General features: G+C 40.3%; 1 protein-coding gene across 2 annotated transcripts; it reads left to right on the forward strand.

Moving 5' to 3' along the window:
• The first annotated feature begins 2,866 nt into the window (after window positions 1-2,866).
• Window positions 2,867-9,987, forward strand: EF2B_1 (Elongation factor 2). 2 transcript variants are annotated; one of them, XM_035732903.2, is made up of 5 exons: window positions 2,867-2,932; window positions 4,161-4,584; window positions 4,618-5,771; window positions 5,808-6,585; window positions 6,620-9,987. In XM_035732903.2, exons 2-5 carry the CDS (start codon window positions 4,221-4,223, stop codon window positions 6,811-6,813), a joined length of 2,490 nt encoding a protein of 829 aa, XP_035589889.2. In that variant the 5' UTR covers window positions 2,867-2,932; window positions 4,161-4,220; the 3' UTR covers window positions 6,814-9,987. The 2 variants fall into 2 exon arrangements, with proteins under 2 accessions (XP_035589889.2, XP_051066852.1); XM_051216277.1 differs by having other exon boundaries at window positions 2,867-4,584.
• Window positions 9,988-17,302: the final 7,315 nt, after the last annotated feature.

A 17,302-nucleotide genomic window follows, 5' to 3' on the forward strand; every position in this document is an offset into this window, starting at 1 on the left:
TTTTCTTCGCTTTCAGTGTTGAATACCTATCTCCCCAACTGTCCCGTGTTCAGCTTTGAGGACTGCGTAGTTGGGTCTCAATGCCACTACAAGGGCCCTACCACGTGATTTTAACCGGCACGTCGCACCTAGCATGCTTACTACTTATGTATCTGGATCTTACGACACTTAGAGGGATGCTATTCTTAAACGTGGAGACTCGACCGGCCGGCAAAGGTTAGGCAAGCAGTTCCGCAACATCGAGCTGCAACACGGCTCAGCAACAGAAGTGTTGTTGCGAATGTGAGGGACCGTTGGTCAACTGACTTTCGACGAGGGCTATCTAACCAGCAATTCTTATCTGAGCTTCCCAAACAAGTGCGAGCAGTTCTTGTCTCATTTCAAAATAACTCCGTGGACGAACTTGACGCATCTACCGATCAGATTTTGGAGATCATCAGAAACCCAGCACCAAGGTTTATTCTAAAAAACAAGAGCCTCAAACGAAACTAATGGTGTTACAGATATCTGTCATATTCTCGCTCGTTATCTTAATATTCATCATAATCATAGATACTCTAGAATTACTCTCAGAATTTCGTCGCGAAAGTGATCAGTCTCAAAGTCGTGGGAGACAGATAATCCTGATTGGTGCTGGTATCACAACAAACATGGCAGGTCTTATCGAAATCAGAGAAAACCCTGGAGTTCTCCAATCTCCAAAATGTCTGACACGAAAAACTCTTCTGGAAGCTCCCCCACCTGCATGCGTTAACAGCAACCTTGGCCGGAAAACATAGTCGAATATTGTACATCACTGATTTGATGACAAAAATTCGCTATCATGTTGACACTAGTGCAAAGTAAGCGTTCTCACCGCGAGTTCTAACGACCATCTACATGAACCGGTCTTCAACATCCAGGCCGCAAATGGAGAACCGATCACTGCATACGGTAAGAGATATGCTTATTTTAATGTGGATTTAAGCAAACCCATTCACTGGACATTGGTTGTTGCAAATATTTTTAGGCCAATAATTGGTATAGACCTACTACAACATAATCTACTCATCAGTCCAAGCGAATGGAGGTTAGTACGCGAAAATACCAGATTATCTGTTCGTGTAACTCCGTCTTCTGGTTGTTGATTATGCCCAGTCACAATTAAGCATATATTCGATCCTTATTTTTAACGGGTTTTCGACAAGTACCTCAAATCGCACAAAACGTGACCAGAATTGCGTGTAATCGGCAACAGAACAACTAGCATAGGGACCACCTGTATTTTTGAAAGCGCGCTGACTAGCCTTCGAAAAGCCCCTTTTGGCCCAAAACGAGCTCAAGTATATGATAGAGTTGGGACCTATTCGACCATCGAACCATCGGCATCTTCCTGGTACATGGTCCCTAAAAATGCAGCAACGGTTGACACCCAACTGGTGATTATTGGCGACTGAATACGTGAACCGCTTCCGATCGTTACCCCTTGCCACGCATCTACGATTTGACAGCTACTTTAAAGGGCACAACCGATTTTTTCGAAAGTCGATCTGGTGAGAGCACATTGCACGATTTACATAGCTGCTGACGACATCCGTGAAACCGGTATCATTACCCCACTCGAACACTGTGAATTCTGTTTATGCCCTTCGGTTTAAGAAATGCTATACAAAATTTCCAAAGATTCACCGGTGACTTGATTCAAGGTCTCAACTTCGTACACACATATGCAGATGAGTGCTTTATCGCAAGTCTGGAAAGAGAGTCTCATCTCCAGCATCTGAACCAGGACATCAAAGCACCCATTAGCATCACTGTAGACGCATCTGGCCCGTCAATCGGAGGAGTCCTACTGCAAAGAGTAAACAACTTCTGGGAATCTTTGGGATGGACACAGAACACTGAATCGAGGTATAGCGCTTTCGGCAGGGAACTCCCAACTTTGTATTATGTTGTATGGCACATTCAACACCATGTGGGAGGCCGAAAATTCAATCATTTTACCGACGGTGAACTTCTCACCTACCTTTTAATCTCGTCTTCACACAATTTCCCCTACAAGAGTTTCAACGATCAAACCACATTTCACAGTTCGCTCCAGATATACAACACAGGACGTCCGAGTTATCGAAATTTGTTCAAAGGCCAGATGAACCACGTGGGTGCGTAGCAGTACTAGACATATTGGAAGGAGCGTGTGAACACATATCCTTAACCAATTAAACTAGACCAATGCCACGGGCAGTTCACGTTCACCACAGAACAACTAGGGGCTATCTTTTCGTCACAGCGCGTTTCAAGGTGCTTAGTGATAGAAATCTAAAACAGCAGAACACACTACCCAAACAACTAGGGTGAAACCTGCACAGCACTTCCGTTCGACAAATGACATCTGAGAATGGTCAGTATTTTTTATTGATTCTGATCCATGTAAAGTAGAAGTACTGGTATCATGTTATGCTGAAAAATGCCAATAAATCGGACATGAAGGAACTCATCGTCGACTGAATTATTATACGAGATCCAGTCTTATGTACCACGTAGTTCAGCCACGATTTCACAGAAAGCAGTCCTTCGAGATTTTTCCTCAGGCATTTTGACCTTTGTGACCAATAAAATGATTAAACACGAAAATAAAGTAACGCACTCCGAGATCCTTATGTCTTGGTACAACCCAATCATTCAGTCACGAAGTAAACCAATCGATAGCTACGTATTTGTCCCTCTATAAATATTTTAATCAAGATCCTGGGATCACAACATTTAAAGTTACCTAAAAGACAAAAAATTGCATAAAGTTTAAATGCGGGCGCAAAGCAATAAACTGGTTTGGAATTACTCATCGTAAAGATATGAGGCACATTGGACATTAGATAGTGTTTTACTAATAGTCCATCCGGTGGCACTGTACAGAATTCAGGTGGTGTTGCTGATAGCGGACGTCAGCGAGATGGTAGGTGTAGTGTTGTATTGTTTCGTCCCACATGGACGATGAAGTTGGCGTATGGCGAGCGTTCGTGTTGTTTCCATAACATGCCTCAATAGCCGGGTAGTGAGACTCGTAATTGTTTTGAATGTTGATTGCCGTTGCGTGTTGCCTGCGGTGTTTACAGGTTGTCGGCAATGGTATCATTCAATGTGCGCACCCTAATTAATATGAGAGCAGAAGTCACCATGTACCTTAGGTGGCTTTTTGCTCATTAGCCTAGGTACGTTCTCGCCCATTAAAACTATTGCTTGAGACACAAAATCCGCGAAATCAATAGAGGTATGCTATTTTTCTCAAAGGGACTGGACATTATTTTCTGGGGACTAGCTAGGAACTCTGTTGATGACTCAAACAGTACAAATTGTGTTGTAGGTTATCCACCTGGCAAATATTTAATTTACCGAGCAATTGGAGATATTCGTATACAATGTGCAGAGTTTTAATCAGACCACTTGTAAATTGTAATTCACTAAAGAGTTTATAATTAAGTCTTAAATGGTCTGCTTGGTTGTAATAAAATAACGCGGTGAGACTGACTCATCTTATGACGGTTTCTGGATCTCCAACTACTTTCGACGAGTAATCAAATCCTGCAATTCTTCGCCAACTAGCGTCCCAAGTGGCTAACCAGAAGTCCTTCAAGAGAAAACTTGACATACTATTGACACCTCAGGGTAGTTCGCACTATAACTTGCCGATTTCTCACTGGCTCGCTAAATATGCTTACGTCTACCTGAAGGCTTCGGTGGTCCCCTGCTTCTAGATACGAAAGTGCATCAAGCGAAAACTTATATCCTGTCCACAATTATTTGAACAACTAACCTCACGATTTAAACATGTCTCCCCACCTTTAAAACAGTTCACAAATGCCATTTGGTAGTTGTCTTAGTTAAAAGCCATAAGGTCATTTGATAAGGGGTCCAAGTTACACATGCGCTGCAATACTTGGGCTACAAAGTACAATCCTATTTTAACCATAATTACTTGTAGCTGTTGCCTCAGCGTGCTAGATTGTGGTTGTTGAGTCCGAAGACTACATGTATTGGGAGTTGCATGTTAAGTCATCAACGAATTGTCGACTTATCCATAACGCTTGTCCATGTGCTTCATAGATTGTTTACATTTATATTCTGTCAAGTTGCTCGCGAGTACTTTAAAGCAAACAGGATGATTTTTGAATTTTCTCCCCTAGGTGAAATTCACGGTAGATGAGTTGCGTCGGATGATGGATTTTAAGCGGAATATCCGCAATATGTCCGTTATAGCACACGTAGATCATGGGAAGTCCACACTTACAGATTCACTTGTCTGCAAGGCCGGCATTATTGCTGACTCACGCGCTGGAGATGCTCGGTTTACAGACACTCGGAAAGACGAACAGGAAAGGTGCATCACTATCAAATCAACAGCCATCAGCTTATATTATGAAATGCCTGATGAAGATGTCCAGTGCGTTAAAGCGATTCAACCCATCGCTGTTAACTCAGAAGGAAAAGAAGAAAAAGGGTTTCTCATAAACCTCATAGATTCACCGGGGCACGTCGATTTCTCCTCAGAAGTCACTGCAGCCCTTCGTGTAACAGATGGAGCTCTTGTCGTAGTTGATTGTGTATCAGGTAATTTGCTTTTAAATTATGGTATTTTGTTAGGTGTGTGTGTACAAACCGAAACGGTTTTACGTCAGGCTCTCACAGAACGAATCAAACCAGTATTATTCATGAATAAGATGGATATGGCAGTCACAACTCTGAACTGTGACATGGAAGAACTTTATCAAAAGTTCCAGAGAGTGATCGAAAACGTTAACGTCATAATTTCAGAGTTTGAAACATCTAATAGCACAATGGGTGATCTGGCGTTGGATGTTGTGAAAGGGACTGTAGGTTTCGGTTCCGGTTTGCAAAGTTGGGCGTTCACATTGATGACATTTGCTAGACTTTACTCAAGCAAATTCGGAATTGAACCAAGTGTATTGGTTAAACGTTTTTGGGGTGATAACTTCTACAACGTTAAAACAAAAAAGTGGACCAAAGAAAAACCAGCTTCTGACGGCGTTCGTGGCTTTAACCAGTTTATACTGTCACCGATCTACAAGGTTTTCGATACTATCATGAAGAAAAGTAAGGAAGAACAAGTCGAATTGCTAACGAAGATGGGTGTAACGCTAAATGAAACTGAAATGTCTCTTCCTGACAAACAACGACTGAAAACAGCATTACATAAGTGGCTTCCTGCTGGCGACTCGCTCCTGCAAATGATATGCATTCATCTTCCTAGTCCTGTCACTTCACAGCAGTACAGAGTAGAAATGCTTTACGAAGGACCTATGGAAGATGAAGCAGCTATTGCAATGAAAAACTGCGATCAGAATGGTCCAGTCATGATGTACATTAGTAAAATGGTGCCGACTTCAGATAAAGGTAGGTTTTATGCATTTGGTCGTGTGTTCTCTGGTACAATCGGGACAGGACAAAAAGTAAGAATAACTGGTCCCAACTACGTTCCAGGGAAAAAAGAGGATCTTTACGAAAAGTCTATTCAACGAACTGTACTTATGATGGGTCGTTACACAGAAGCAATTGAGAATGTTCCTTGTGGAAACATCTGTGGGTTGGTAGGAGTGGATCAGTTTATTGTCAAAACTGGCACCATTACAACATTTGCGGGGGCTCATAACTTGAAGCAAATGAAATTTAGTGTCAGTCCTGTAGTCCGCGTTGCAGTTGAATGTCAAAATCCTGCCGATTTGCCAAAACTTCTTGAAGGCTTGAACCGTCTTTCCAAAAGTGATCCTATGGTCCAAGTAGGTTATTGTAATATTTATCACATATGCTTTTAGATAACGCAAGAGGAGTCGGGTGAACACATCGTTGCAGGTGCTGGTGAGCTGCATCTTGAAATTTGCCTCAAGGATCTCAAGGAAGATCATGCTTGCATTCCTTTAAAAATAAGTAATCCCGTAGTTTCATATCGTGAGACAGTAACAGAGGAGTCAAATCAAACATGTCTGTCGAAATCCCCTAACAAACATAATCGTCTGTATATGCGTGCCTTACCTTTATCAGAAGAATTAGCACAGGACATTGATGATGGAAAAATCACTGCTAATCAAGACGTAAAAGATCGTTCTCGTTATCTAATAGACAACTACGGATGGGATGCTACAGAAGCTAGAAAGTTATGGTGCTTTGGTCCAGAGAACACAGGACCTAATGTTGTGGTCGATACCACTAAGGCAGTTCAATATTTAAATGAAATAAAAGATAGCGTTGTCGCTGCGTTCCAGTGGGCAACTAAAGAAGGTGTTCTTTGTCAAGAACACATGCGTGGAGTCCGTTTCAATCTCATAGATGTAGTACTGCACGCAGATGCTATCCACCGTGGAGGTAATCAAATCATCGGTACAGCACGTCGATGCTTCTATGCCTCTGTTCTTACTGCCAAACCATGCTTACTAGAACCAGTTTATCTGGTAGAAATCCAAGGACCAGCCACTGCTATGGGAGGCATCTACAGTACTTTGAATCGCAAGAGGGCCATTACACTTTCAGAAGAACGAAAAACTGACAGTCCAATGTGTATTACCAAAGCTTATATGCCGGTTAATGAATCTTTCGGTAACTCATTCTTAGTAACCTGATATTGTTTTAGGCTTCACGACTGATCTTCGTGCTGCAACTGGCGGGCAAGCTTTTCCTCAGTGTGTCTTCGACCACTGGCAAATTTATCCTGGTGATCCTCTCGACGAAAACTCAAAGCCTGGACAGGTAGTTGTGGAAGCGCGAAAACGTAAGGCTCTAAAAGCAGGCGTTCCTCCCTTAGATAACTTCTTGGATAAACTATAACACCTGACCTTGTACAATGTCTATTAATTAATAAATTGATTTCTTCATTGGCTTGTGAGTTCATTTACCAACGGTGTTTAGTGTTTGTCCTCAAAGTATTTTGTTGGTTTTTAGTTCTTGTAAGTGTTGCTTGTTAGGTTTTATGGTATCACATAGTGCTTCTCAATGCACTCAAGGACAATACATTATATGTTTTAATCTCTAATAGTTACTAACTTTCTTAAAACTATTCTGCTCCATTGTCCAGGCGATAGTTATATCTTGTTGGAAATATGTCGGTAGGATGATATAAACATGCCACTTCAGAGCGTACTGCAACTCAAATGTTTATGAGGGTTAGGAAATAATATATACCTTGATAGGTTTCAGTATAATTTTCGAATGATCTATGATGATTTGGTGTTGCGTGAGTGGTTACTGGGATCTTATGTAGCTTTAACGATGACTTTCAGTTCGGAGCTTAGTCGCTGGTTAGTGTTATTTCATGTCGGTTTGGTTTGTCATGTACTTTGCGTAAAACGAATTGGGCGTGATTCTTCCTTAATGTGTCTCCATAATTGTCATTTCACAGGTAGTTAATAGCTGTTGGCTTATATGCCCACTCCCAATCATCTTGGAAGTCGTGATTCTTGCGACTGCGTTGTCAAATTTCCAGGCAGGAAGGATTTTCATTTTCGTTCCGAATGATATCGGGAACAGGTTTTGTCGACCTTCAAGTTTTATCAGCTTTTCTGTGTATAAGCTAGTCGAGTGATACAGCTCTTGATAACTCATTCATTTGCTAAGTATGCATCCTATGAACCGTTGCTTAAGGGTGAGAAACAACACGGTTCCCTAAATCGAAGTAGGCGGTAGGGTTGGCCGTGTCGAAAATCGAGTGCTAGTCTGTGTCTAATTCTTATCCCTGGCTGGTCAGGTTATCAAGACAAGGCATAAGATAGTGGTCGGCCGTCTACGGTCTTTCATGTAAGTTTCTAGAATCCCTACTCTTACTCATCTGTCGAATATCTGTCATCAATGTGTATGAAAAGTATTATATGCAGAAATTAGGACTTGAAGGATAGTAGATACTTAGTGCGATCGTGTTGTATGGCTGCATTTTTCGAAATGAGTGATAATAGAAGTTGTACCCAGTGACAATCTGATTGGGAAAAGGTGGGCTCTGATATCTCGTGTAGTCATACAAGGGTGTCTATGGAGAAATAAACGGGGTTTTCGGGTGTTGCATTTTGATGTCCTGTGAATTCAGTGACTTGAATGACTTCAGGGAGACGCATTTTGACCAAACAAGTTCCTCTCATTTTAGCGTCAACCCAGTTGATGTAGTACATCAAAGTCTGCGTGGACTGGGTAAGATAAGTAGCTGTCGTAACCGATGTTAATTTCACAAAATAATCCTCGGTATTGAACATGGATTGTCTGCAAGTGCCCTTGGGTGTCAGGCAGTTGTAAAAGGTACATTGAACCGTCCACATTCCTGGTTATCAAGTCAAGCATTTTGAAAATCGGGTTTGTTTATAAAAAACGGCATCCGCCGGAACCAGTTCCGAGTTTGATATTTCACAGTGTGTTAACTGTTTCCTAGGCATCTTGCATCCTAATAGTTTCCGTTACTTTGTTGGTAAAATCCAAATTCATTTCAATATGATTTTTAGGATCGCAATTCGAACCTCGATTAATAGTCAGCTCACAATCAAACGATAGCAAGTGTTGGTTTGGGCGTAGAAGGGCAATTGTGTTTATGTCAGAATATTTATTACATGTAGGGATGATTCGCCTTCAATGAAGGGTGTAGTTTGTGACTACGGACTTCATTTTAAAGTGCCTATTCAAGATTTGAACCGATTGATAACTATAAGACAGGACTTATGTAAAATCTGGTATAATCCAATCGATACTTTTATAGTCATAAGAAATAATTGCTGTTGTCTAAAACTGTTCTTAATGAATCAAATCACTCAATAAATGTAATGCTCAATTACCTGTCGTGTTTTTTTATCATCAACCACATAAGTCTGGTTCATACTATGGATTAGGTTGATCATTAAGTAATTCCTCATGGTCAGTCAGTTGCGCTTTTTTTCTTACAGTGAGTGATTCATGTATTGATGACTGATTTAGTTGTCTCCACAGGAATACGAAGCTAAGTAGTCGATTTGTTCGCTAATAACTGGAGAAACTGGTGGACCTAGGAAAGTAAAGTAGAGATGCTACCTAGTGTCGAGACCTAAAGGTTGGGGTTAGATCCTCGGTGGAGCAGTGGATACCCACTGTCAGGGAGTTCTATACTAGGGTGAAACAGCTGTTGTGTAAATACAGGCATTCCGTAATGTGAAGTTAACAATCTCGCCAACTACCTTACACTGTTAACGTTGTTTAAAGACTTGAATTGAAAGATAATTATGTAATTAAGTAAATATTTCTGACAACGCAGAATTCCGTGTGGCTACACTGGGAAACTAGTACCTACCAATAGTTATAAAGTGTGAAATTTCAACACTGATTGGTTCTCTTTGCATGACAATATCATATATAGCTGATAATCCTGTGAACTTTTTAGAAGATAGGTGATACTGTTGAATATTCATCCAGTTATTTGTTGAAGAATTTCACGTCAAACGCAGTACATTTTTTAGAGTAAACGGTGCTTACTTAATGTGCCGTACAGTCACTAATGTTTAACCCAGTCCTCCACTTGTTGATTCGCAGATTCAGGACCGAACTCCAGTTTTTTAAAGCAATTAGTTCTTCTGGTAATTTTGGACAATGTAATAAGAAGACGACAATTATCAGAACTGAAGTTTTTGTTGTTTCTGAGTTAGGTACTTCTTGATTTATTAGAATGAAATATCTTAATGTAGTGGACGAGAACACTAGTGAGGACAACCGAACGTGTCTGAACACAACATAAAGTATCTTAGTAAAATCTGAGAACCATACAGTAAATACTTTGCAAAATGTTAATCAACTGTCATAGACTTGATCGTTCCTCTCAATTCTCATTCTATTCGATCTTAACCAGCCATCTCACTTTCGATTAGTGATACATACTGCTTATATCTGTCGACATCAGTAGCACATACCACAATAACACTTAAAGATGCCACTACGCTATTGATACACCGTTTGTCAGTGTTCCAGAAGGTGGGCTCGAGCCCCCCACAGAGTTTACAGATACACCCTGTTGACGGCTTCCAAGAAGAAATCTTAGTTGAAGACTTCTTGCCCCATGCCTTCGACCGCTTCACATAAAAACATCGTACATGAGATGCCTCTCTCCCCCTAAATGCAAGTTGTTGCTTCAGGACTGGTCTGCGTCAACACCTGAACTAAGGATAGGGAGTGAAGTGGTCGAACGCGTTGACAACTTCACTTATCTTGGAAGTCTGATCAGCCCTAATGCGTTGGTGTCTGACGAAATCTCAGCACGGATTCGAAAAGCTCGCTTGGCTTTTGACAACTTACGTCACCTACGGCGAAGGTGAGATATCCGTCTATCAATTAAGGGACGAGTATACTGCGCGGCAGTCCGTTCTGTTTTAATTTACGGCAGCGAAACATGGCCATTAAGAGTAGAAGACACTCGTAAGCTACTAGTATTTGACCACAGATGCCTCAGAAATATTGCTGGCGTCTGCTGGGATCACTGGGTAAATAATAGTGAGGTTAGACGCCAGGGTATTAGGTAATGATGGTAAATCAGTTGATGAGGTAGTGAATCTTCATCGACTGAGATGGTTGGGCCATGTGTTACGTATGCCCGAACACCGATTACCACGACGTGCAATGCTAACCGGTGTTCGGGATGGTTGGAAGAAAGTTAGGGGCGGCCAAACCGAAACGTGGCATCAGTGCTTGAAGTCACTAACTTCTAGTCTGAGCCATGTTGGTAGATGCAGACTAATTGGTTGGGGTCCGCGTGATTATCATAACCAATGGTTGGAGACTCTGGGTGACATGGCTCAGAATCGATCACAATGGCGTCGGTGTATACACTCCCTGTCTTTCCTTAAACTAAGAGATTAAAATCGCTTCATATCTTTCTACGAACCAATTCTTTCTTCTTGTACTATATCTCTACATGCAATCTTTCTCTTACATATTACTACCTTTGACCTAACCACTGCTATGAATCCAGTGTTCATCTTGTTGTGTTAATGAGGTATGGCAACTTGGACCGATGCATATATGTGCCTGGTCCTACGTTGTAGCTGACTGACTGACTGACATGAGATGCCGATTCACTCGGACCAGTGGCCACATAATAAATTGGTTGATAGGATTTTTTTATCATTAAGGTTTTGACTGTTAAGAATGGGAGAAAGAAGTGTGTAACTCTGGGAGTTATTTTGCTAGGGATCACTTTATATATCATCTACATATATTCGCTAAACCTTAAATTCATAGTACTTTATATTAACCTAACTGTAAGCTCTCATTTGAACTGTTATTTTCTACAATATCTTATGCCGTTCACAACCTGTGGTTAATTAATCACCAACTTGTTAGTTATTGTTGTATTATGTCTTATCGAGATTTATAATTTGAGTTAGACTTCATGTATATAATCACGAGATTTTTAAGTATAAATAACAGATAAACTATAAAGTACTTGGCTGGCTTTTAAGGTGTTCTTATGGGTGATCCAGAAACGGTTGATTATAATATGAACAATCGACAATTAGCGCACACGACAGCTGCGTTAGAGTGTAGAGAAATGGTGAGCGTTCTAAATGCGGCTCACCAACTTTGTTGAGGTTAATTTCCTCTATATCTGACTCCAATAAACAGTATTCCGATAACAGTATATAATGCAGGCTAAATCTCATAGTAGAATTATGAATTTACTGGAGATTATTCAAAAGCCTGAACACCAGTTATAGAGATAGTTTATTGTTAAACATTAGCAAAATCCACAAGCATACAGGAAGCAAACACACAGTGAAACGAGTGAGTGAGTGTGTGTTAAAAATCTGTATATATTTATGAGTGTTAATTGGTTGTGTGCAACAACCAAAGAGAGAATAGATAAAAGATTGGTGTGCAGCACGCGCTCAATCAGACTAACACAGAAATCTACATAGTGGATTAAGTGTCTAAATTACAGTGAACAGATATATAATAAAAGAGCTGAATGGGCTTACTACATGTTGTGTCCCGATGAGAATAATGAGTGGTAATTTTTGGGATCTATTTATGGACCGATACTGTGTGTATATTTTTGTCGTATAATTGTTAATTAACTAAACTATTCATATTCATATCTCTCTTATCATAAGCTTTATTTTAACCTATGAACTGTTATTATACGATTTTCCATTCTTGAATTATTTCTTGTCTATTAGTCACTGCCTCCCTCATTCACAGCCAGTTCTGGCTAATTCTTGTATAAATATCAGATAGGTTTTGTGGATATTATGGTAATTTCAATGGTTAAGATCATGAGTCAGAAGAGGCTAGACCACCATAGAAAACCTGGAAGTACTGGACGGCCGTTTCGTCCTATTGTGGGACTCCTCAGTAGTGCGCATCCACGACCTCACCCCTGCGAGATTCGAACCCAGGACCTACTGGTTTCGCGCGCGAGCACCTAGTCACTAGACCACTGAGCCGGTATCCAACGGTGGAGTCCCACAATAGGACGAAACGGCCGTCCAATGATTCCAGGTTTTCCATGGTGGTCTAGCTTCAACTGACTCATGATCTTAATCATTGAAATTACTATAATATCCACAAAACCCATCTGATACTAATCAACATATGCTCACTAGTGACTGGCTTCAAGAGGTATATCGTGGAGTTCTAGTGAGAAGTAGTGACCAGTGGAGTTCAACCAGGTATGTTGTGAGATAGTAACTCACTGAAAAAAAAGGTGGATGTGTCGCTCAATTTCGTGGATTAGTTGAAGTTGGTCATTAACACCGTTGGACGCCGGCTCAGTGGTCTTGTACAAATGTTGTTTCATATTTTATTGGTACGTTGTGGTCTGTTTGATTGGTATATAAACTCAGTATGTCTGAAATATAATGATTCATATTGCAGAGGCTGAAATTGGCGTTCTGGACTTAACTGGCTGGGCTAGGCGGAAAGCAGGACCAATCAGAACTCTAGGCTGCTCGCACGTGTTTTACGCGTCCTTGTTCCGATCGATAATTCGCTGCTTCTGATTGGCGGCTTTGGGCTATAACACTTCAAGAGGACTCAGGAATATTTGCATAGCTGAAATTCACAACAATGTAGCAAGCAGAACTAATTGTTAATGAGCGTAGTAAAAAGCCCCAACATCAGTGTGATACTGGTAATTACTCAGTGATAACTTATCTTACTGGTTAGTTACATCCAGAAGAGCACAGTGGTAATGTCTGTGATATCAAAACTGGGTGATGCGATTTCGAATCTCATGTGAAAGATAAGTAACCTTATAACTGTTGGTGAGCCTTTCTGAGGAGGGCCTGTAACTTCTCGTGGAGGAGCATAGGTCGCCCACCTGCAATCGCCATCCAATCCTGTTCTGGGCAATACTTTCCAGTTGTTGTTCATCCTTTTCATATCTGCCTCTATTTCCCGACGTAATGTGTTCTTTGGCCTTCCTCTTTTCCGCTTCCCTTCAGGATCCCAATCAGCAAGAAGCGTAATTCAATGGCTTTCGAACGATCGATTGACCTAACTCTAGAAAATTATTTTTTGCTTTCGAGGCAATAAGTTCTACAGTAAAAACCGACAAACAAGCAATTAGTTGCAGAAGCAAAAGCAAATATCTCACCTTGTTGATAGATCTCAATGTACATTAAATGAAATATATACTACAGTCAGGTATGGGAAAGTGAGTCAACGCACATACGTGCCAAGCACAATGTTGATTTCTCTATCTACAAAGAGATAATACAATAGTGATTTCAATGAAATCAGAAATTCGAGATTTCCAATGTGAACTGAGGTCCACTCTCTGTAACTTATGTTTCCGGAAAAACAAATGTAACGAGTGAACACTCAGGTGGGGACGACCAAAGTTGCGGAGTTCTTTCGTAAAATGTGCAAACCATATGCTAAATACTTCATTTGCAAATCCTCAATAATTATCTTAAACGTAATCGTTCCTGCATCAATAACACGAGTACTTTCTTCTCCCGTCCTCTTCGATTCGATCTTCACAACCTTTTGCTGCTAGACATACGACTTCTGACTGGTGTCACATAATACTAATGTCTGTCGACATAAGTGGCAGTTGTTCTGCGCACCGTGCCACTTCCTTTGTTGTAGTCTGTACCACGCTCATCGTCAAAATGCTTAGCTCACCCACGTGCTGACGTCTGTAGCAATGTAGACCAGCCGTGCCATCAACATACGATGTCCTCACAGCGGCCACGCGTTCCACTGCTTCTCTCCACTGACTTCAACTACTGCAGCCAACGCCACCTTTCCAGAACACCATACTCGACGTTATTATTTTGCGCCGGGCCGCCCTAACTAGTGCCTCTTCTCCTGGCCCACAAAGACGTCAGCAAAACCACATTTCCTCCTCCTGGTTGGCTTCAATGTTTGTACCTCTTCCAGGGTTACTGCCGGTTCAAAGCCTAGGTAAAGCAGGAGCATTGGGTTGATATCAGCCATCTCATCCAATAGAAAAGCAAACTTGCTAAGAAAACGCTAAGAAAACCCTGCACTCACAATTGAAGGATCCTCTTTCAGAACAATTATCACGCCTCATGGTGAAAGCCGAGATTGTTTGGAAGTCAGGAGGCCAGTGCATTCTCTAACAACTAGAGCAACAAATAATATAGGCTATTTCGTATAAAAATGAGAAAATTAATTGTGACGAATTAAATTAACTTGATCTGAAGTTATCGATTTTGGATGATCTTTAAAGTTCAAATGTACTTGCTTCCGATGTGAATTAAGGGAAAACAGAGGAAATGTAAACAGCCAAAAGTCTTATCGTTTTAAAAGCTTTTTGCGTCTAAAGTGGGATGGATGTATGCCCAGAATTCCATGATGTAACTTTTTTTCGAAATATCAACCAAATTATGTTGGACTGAATGTATCGATGATAACTTATGTGAGTGTAAATATCTGGTGGAATTATCGGTTCCTGTAAAAACACTGAAAAGCATTGTTGTGGCTTATAATGCTCGATCACGTTTTCAATTCTATTTCACTTTACATAAATAACCGAAAGCCTCTATCTCTCTAGAGTGCTTGACGATTCTCCTGGTAATTTTGATAACATCAGGTAGAAGAATGGTGAAAATAAATTATGCCTTAGATGATGCTGAAGCAATGCGATTTAATAATAATATAGACGACTTCCATAATTCAAGCCTCTCGGTGACGTCAGATCACTCTCTTGCACAGAAATCAGAAAAATCATCTGAGGGTAGATGTGATGTTGATTTGGTACCAGAGGTGGCATGATCACTTGTAGTTGCTTTACGTTGTTGTATGTCGTGGCTGATACACTGACAGTCAACACTTAGAACAATATCAGCAAACGTACACTCTAAATGCTGGTGCCAGAATGAACCAGTGCTTGTACGCAGCACAGTTTTGTTGATGACAATCACGAACCGTAATCACTTGCCGTCTTTAAGAACTCAAATTTACAGGAGGCTCTGTACATATCAACGAAGATCATAAGTAGCATAGTTACTCTTGACTGATGTGTTCTCCACCGTCTCCTGATTTAACCGCAGCCGACCAGCAATTACTAGTCAATGGAATGTCGATAAACAACAGGTCCAACAAGGATCCATGTATGAGCGCTAATAGAATTTTGATCTAAATCAACCCACGTCACTTGTTTTAGCAAGTCAAAGTTGTTGACTGTGCATGGCTTTATAATGGCTTATGTATCAGCCCATGAGACTTTCTAAGTATTATAGATTATTTTGTAGAGTGGTTAATACCGCAGCTACACTTAGTGTCAAATCTGGCAGTTAAAGCTGCTGATAAATATCGCGCTCAGAAAAGTTGTGGGAATGCTGTGTTATGATGAAGGAGTACGTGACTTTCCGGTCTAATGAGTTTACTTGAATCTCATATGGATATTTTCGGTATTGCCTTAGCCAGTGATTATTGAGCTTTTTGTGAACTACCAGCCACTCAGATGACGGTAACTACGGTTTCTGGCTCAACCAACTCGACTAAGTATCCAAAACAACAAGAGGTGTGGTGTTTGTTTGCATACATTTATCTTATTATTGTTGCACTTATTTGCTTTTCTGGTTAGGTTAAGGATGTAAGATCCAAACTAAGGTTTGGACTGAAAATAGCTGTTTAGGTGGGTTAGATACGCGCCCTTGCCCGGTTGAAACCAAAACAAAGTAATTGGGTAAAATGACGGTTCTAAAATTCATTGTAAATTTAAATGTACATTATTACCCAGACAAATATGACCACCCAGCTATCCAACCAATAATTGTTCAATTAATCAAATCTAAATTACAATAAATAAGGAAGTTGACAAAGGATGCGAGAAAATTACCAATCGCAACAAACAAATGCTGTTTTATTCTGTCTGGATAGACCACGCACAGATTCGTTCAAAAGATAATATTTGGTTGCTTTATAACACAGAGTGTTTCCAATTCTGGAAGAGTACCTCAATTCACAATCAAAAATGCACAATTTCAATCAATACAAGAAAGACGGTCAAAAGGGAAACAAACCAATATAGCTGCCGCCAAGACTAAGTATCAAGTAAAACAACATAAATGCAGTTCAGGAAGAAACACAGAAACTTAGTAAAGGCGTAAGAAAAATAAAAACTATAATAAAATACAAATATTACCAACTCAAATGGAATCAAGAAGACTAACAATGTACAACTAAAAGAATCAATAGGAACAAACTGCAAGTGTAAACATGGAGGATTTTTACACACAAAACATCCAAAATGGATCTCACAAAGGAGGCGAGGTTAAGGTGTGTGATAATTAATAATAACACAAACACTCGCATCTATGCCTCGAATCACATCATGTACACGAAATGACCTTAAATGCACCGTTCATAAATCAACAGGATGTCCACTTAAGTAGAATTAAAAGTTACTGGCCGATGCATTGCATTGTTATAATATGTGTCATAAATGTACTACCTAAACAATTTTTGAACTAATGAACTTAGAACAATCTTATATCATATGTTTGTTCCTTACATTTAATGTTACTATTTATATCAAACCTTAAGGAAATTCACCAACCTACTGTGATCTATTGAGGGTTATAAATTAATAAGAAAGATAAAAGTGAGGATTTAGATTAATAAGTTAGGGATAAGAATTGGAATCATGGTTTCCTTCACGAAGTGATGTAAGCTATAACTCCAGAATCCTACTTAGCCATGTGGATGGATAGGTTTCGCGCTGCAATCTGGGACCTGCTTTCTTAAATCCGATTATTTCATCAACAAATTACAGTTTCGCATTTTTCGGGCCTGATATATATGTTCCATCAAGCTTCCTGATGTTTCCCAGACAGTTTATAGAACT

Source organism: Schistosoma haematobium, chromosome 4 (assembly GCF_000699445.3).
Source record: "Schistosoma haematobium chromosome 4, whole genome shotgun sequence".
Classification (NCBI taxonomy): domain Eukaryota; kingdom Metazoa; phylum Platyhelminthes; class Trematoda; order Strigeidida; family Schistosomatidae; genus Schistosoma; species Schistosoma haematobium.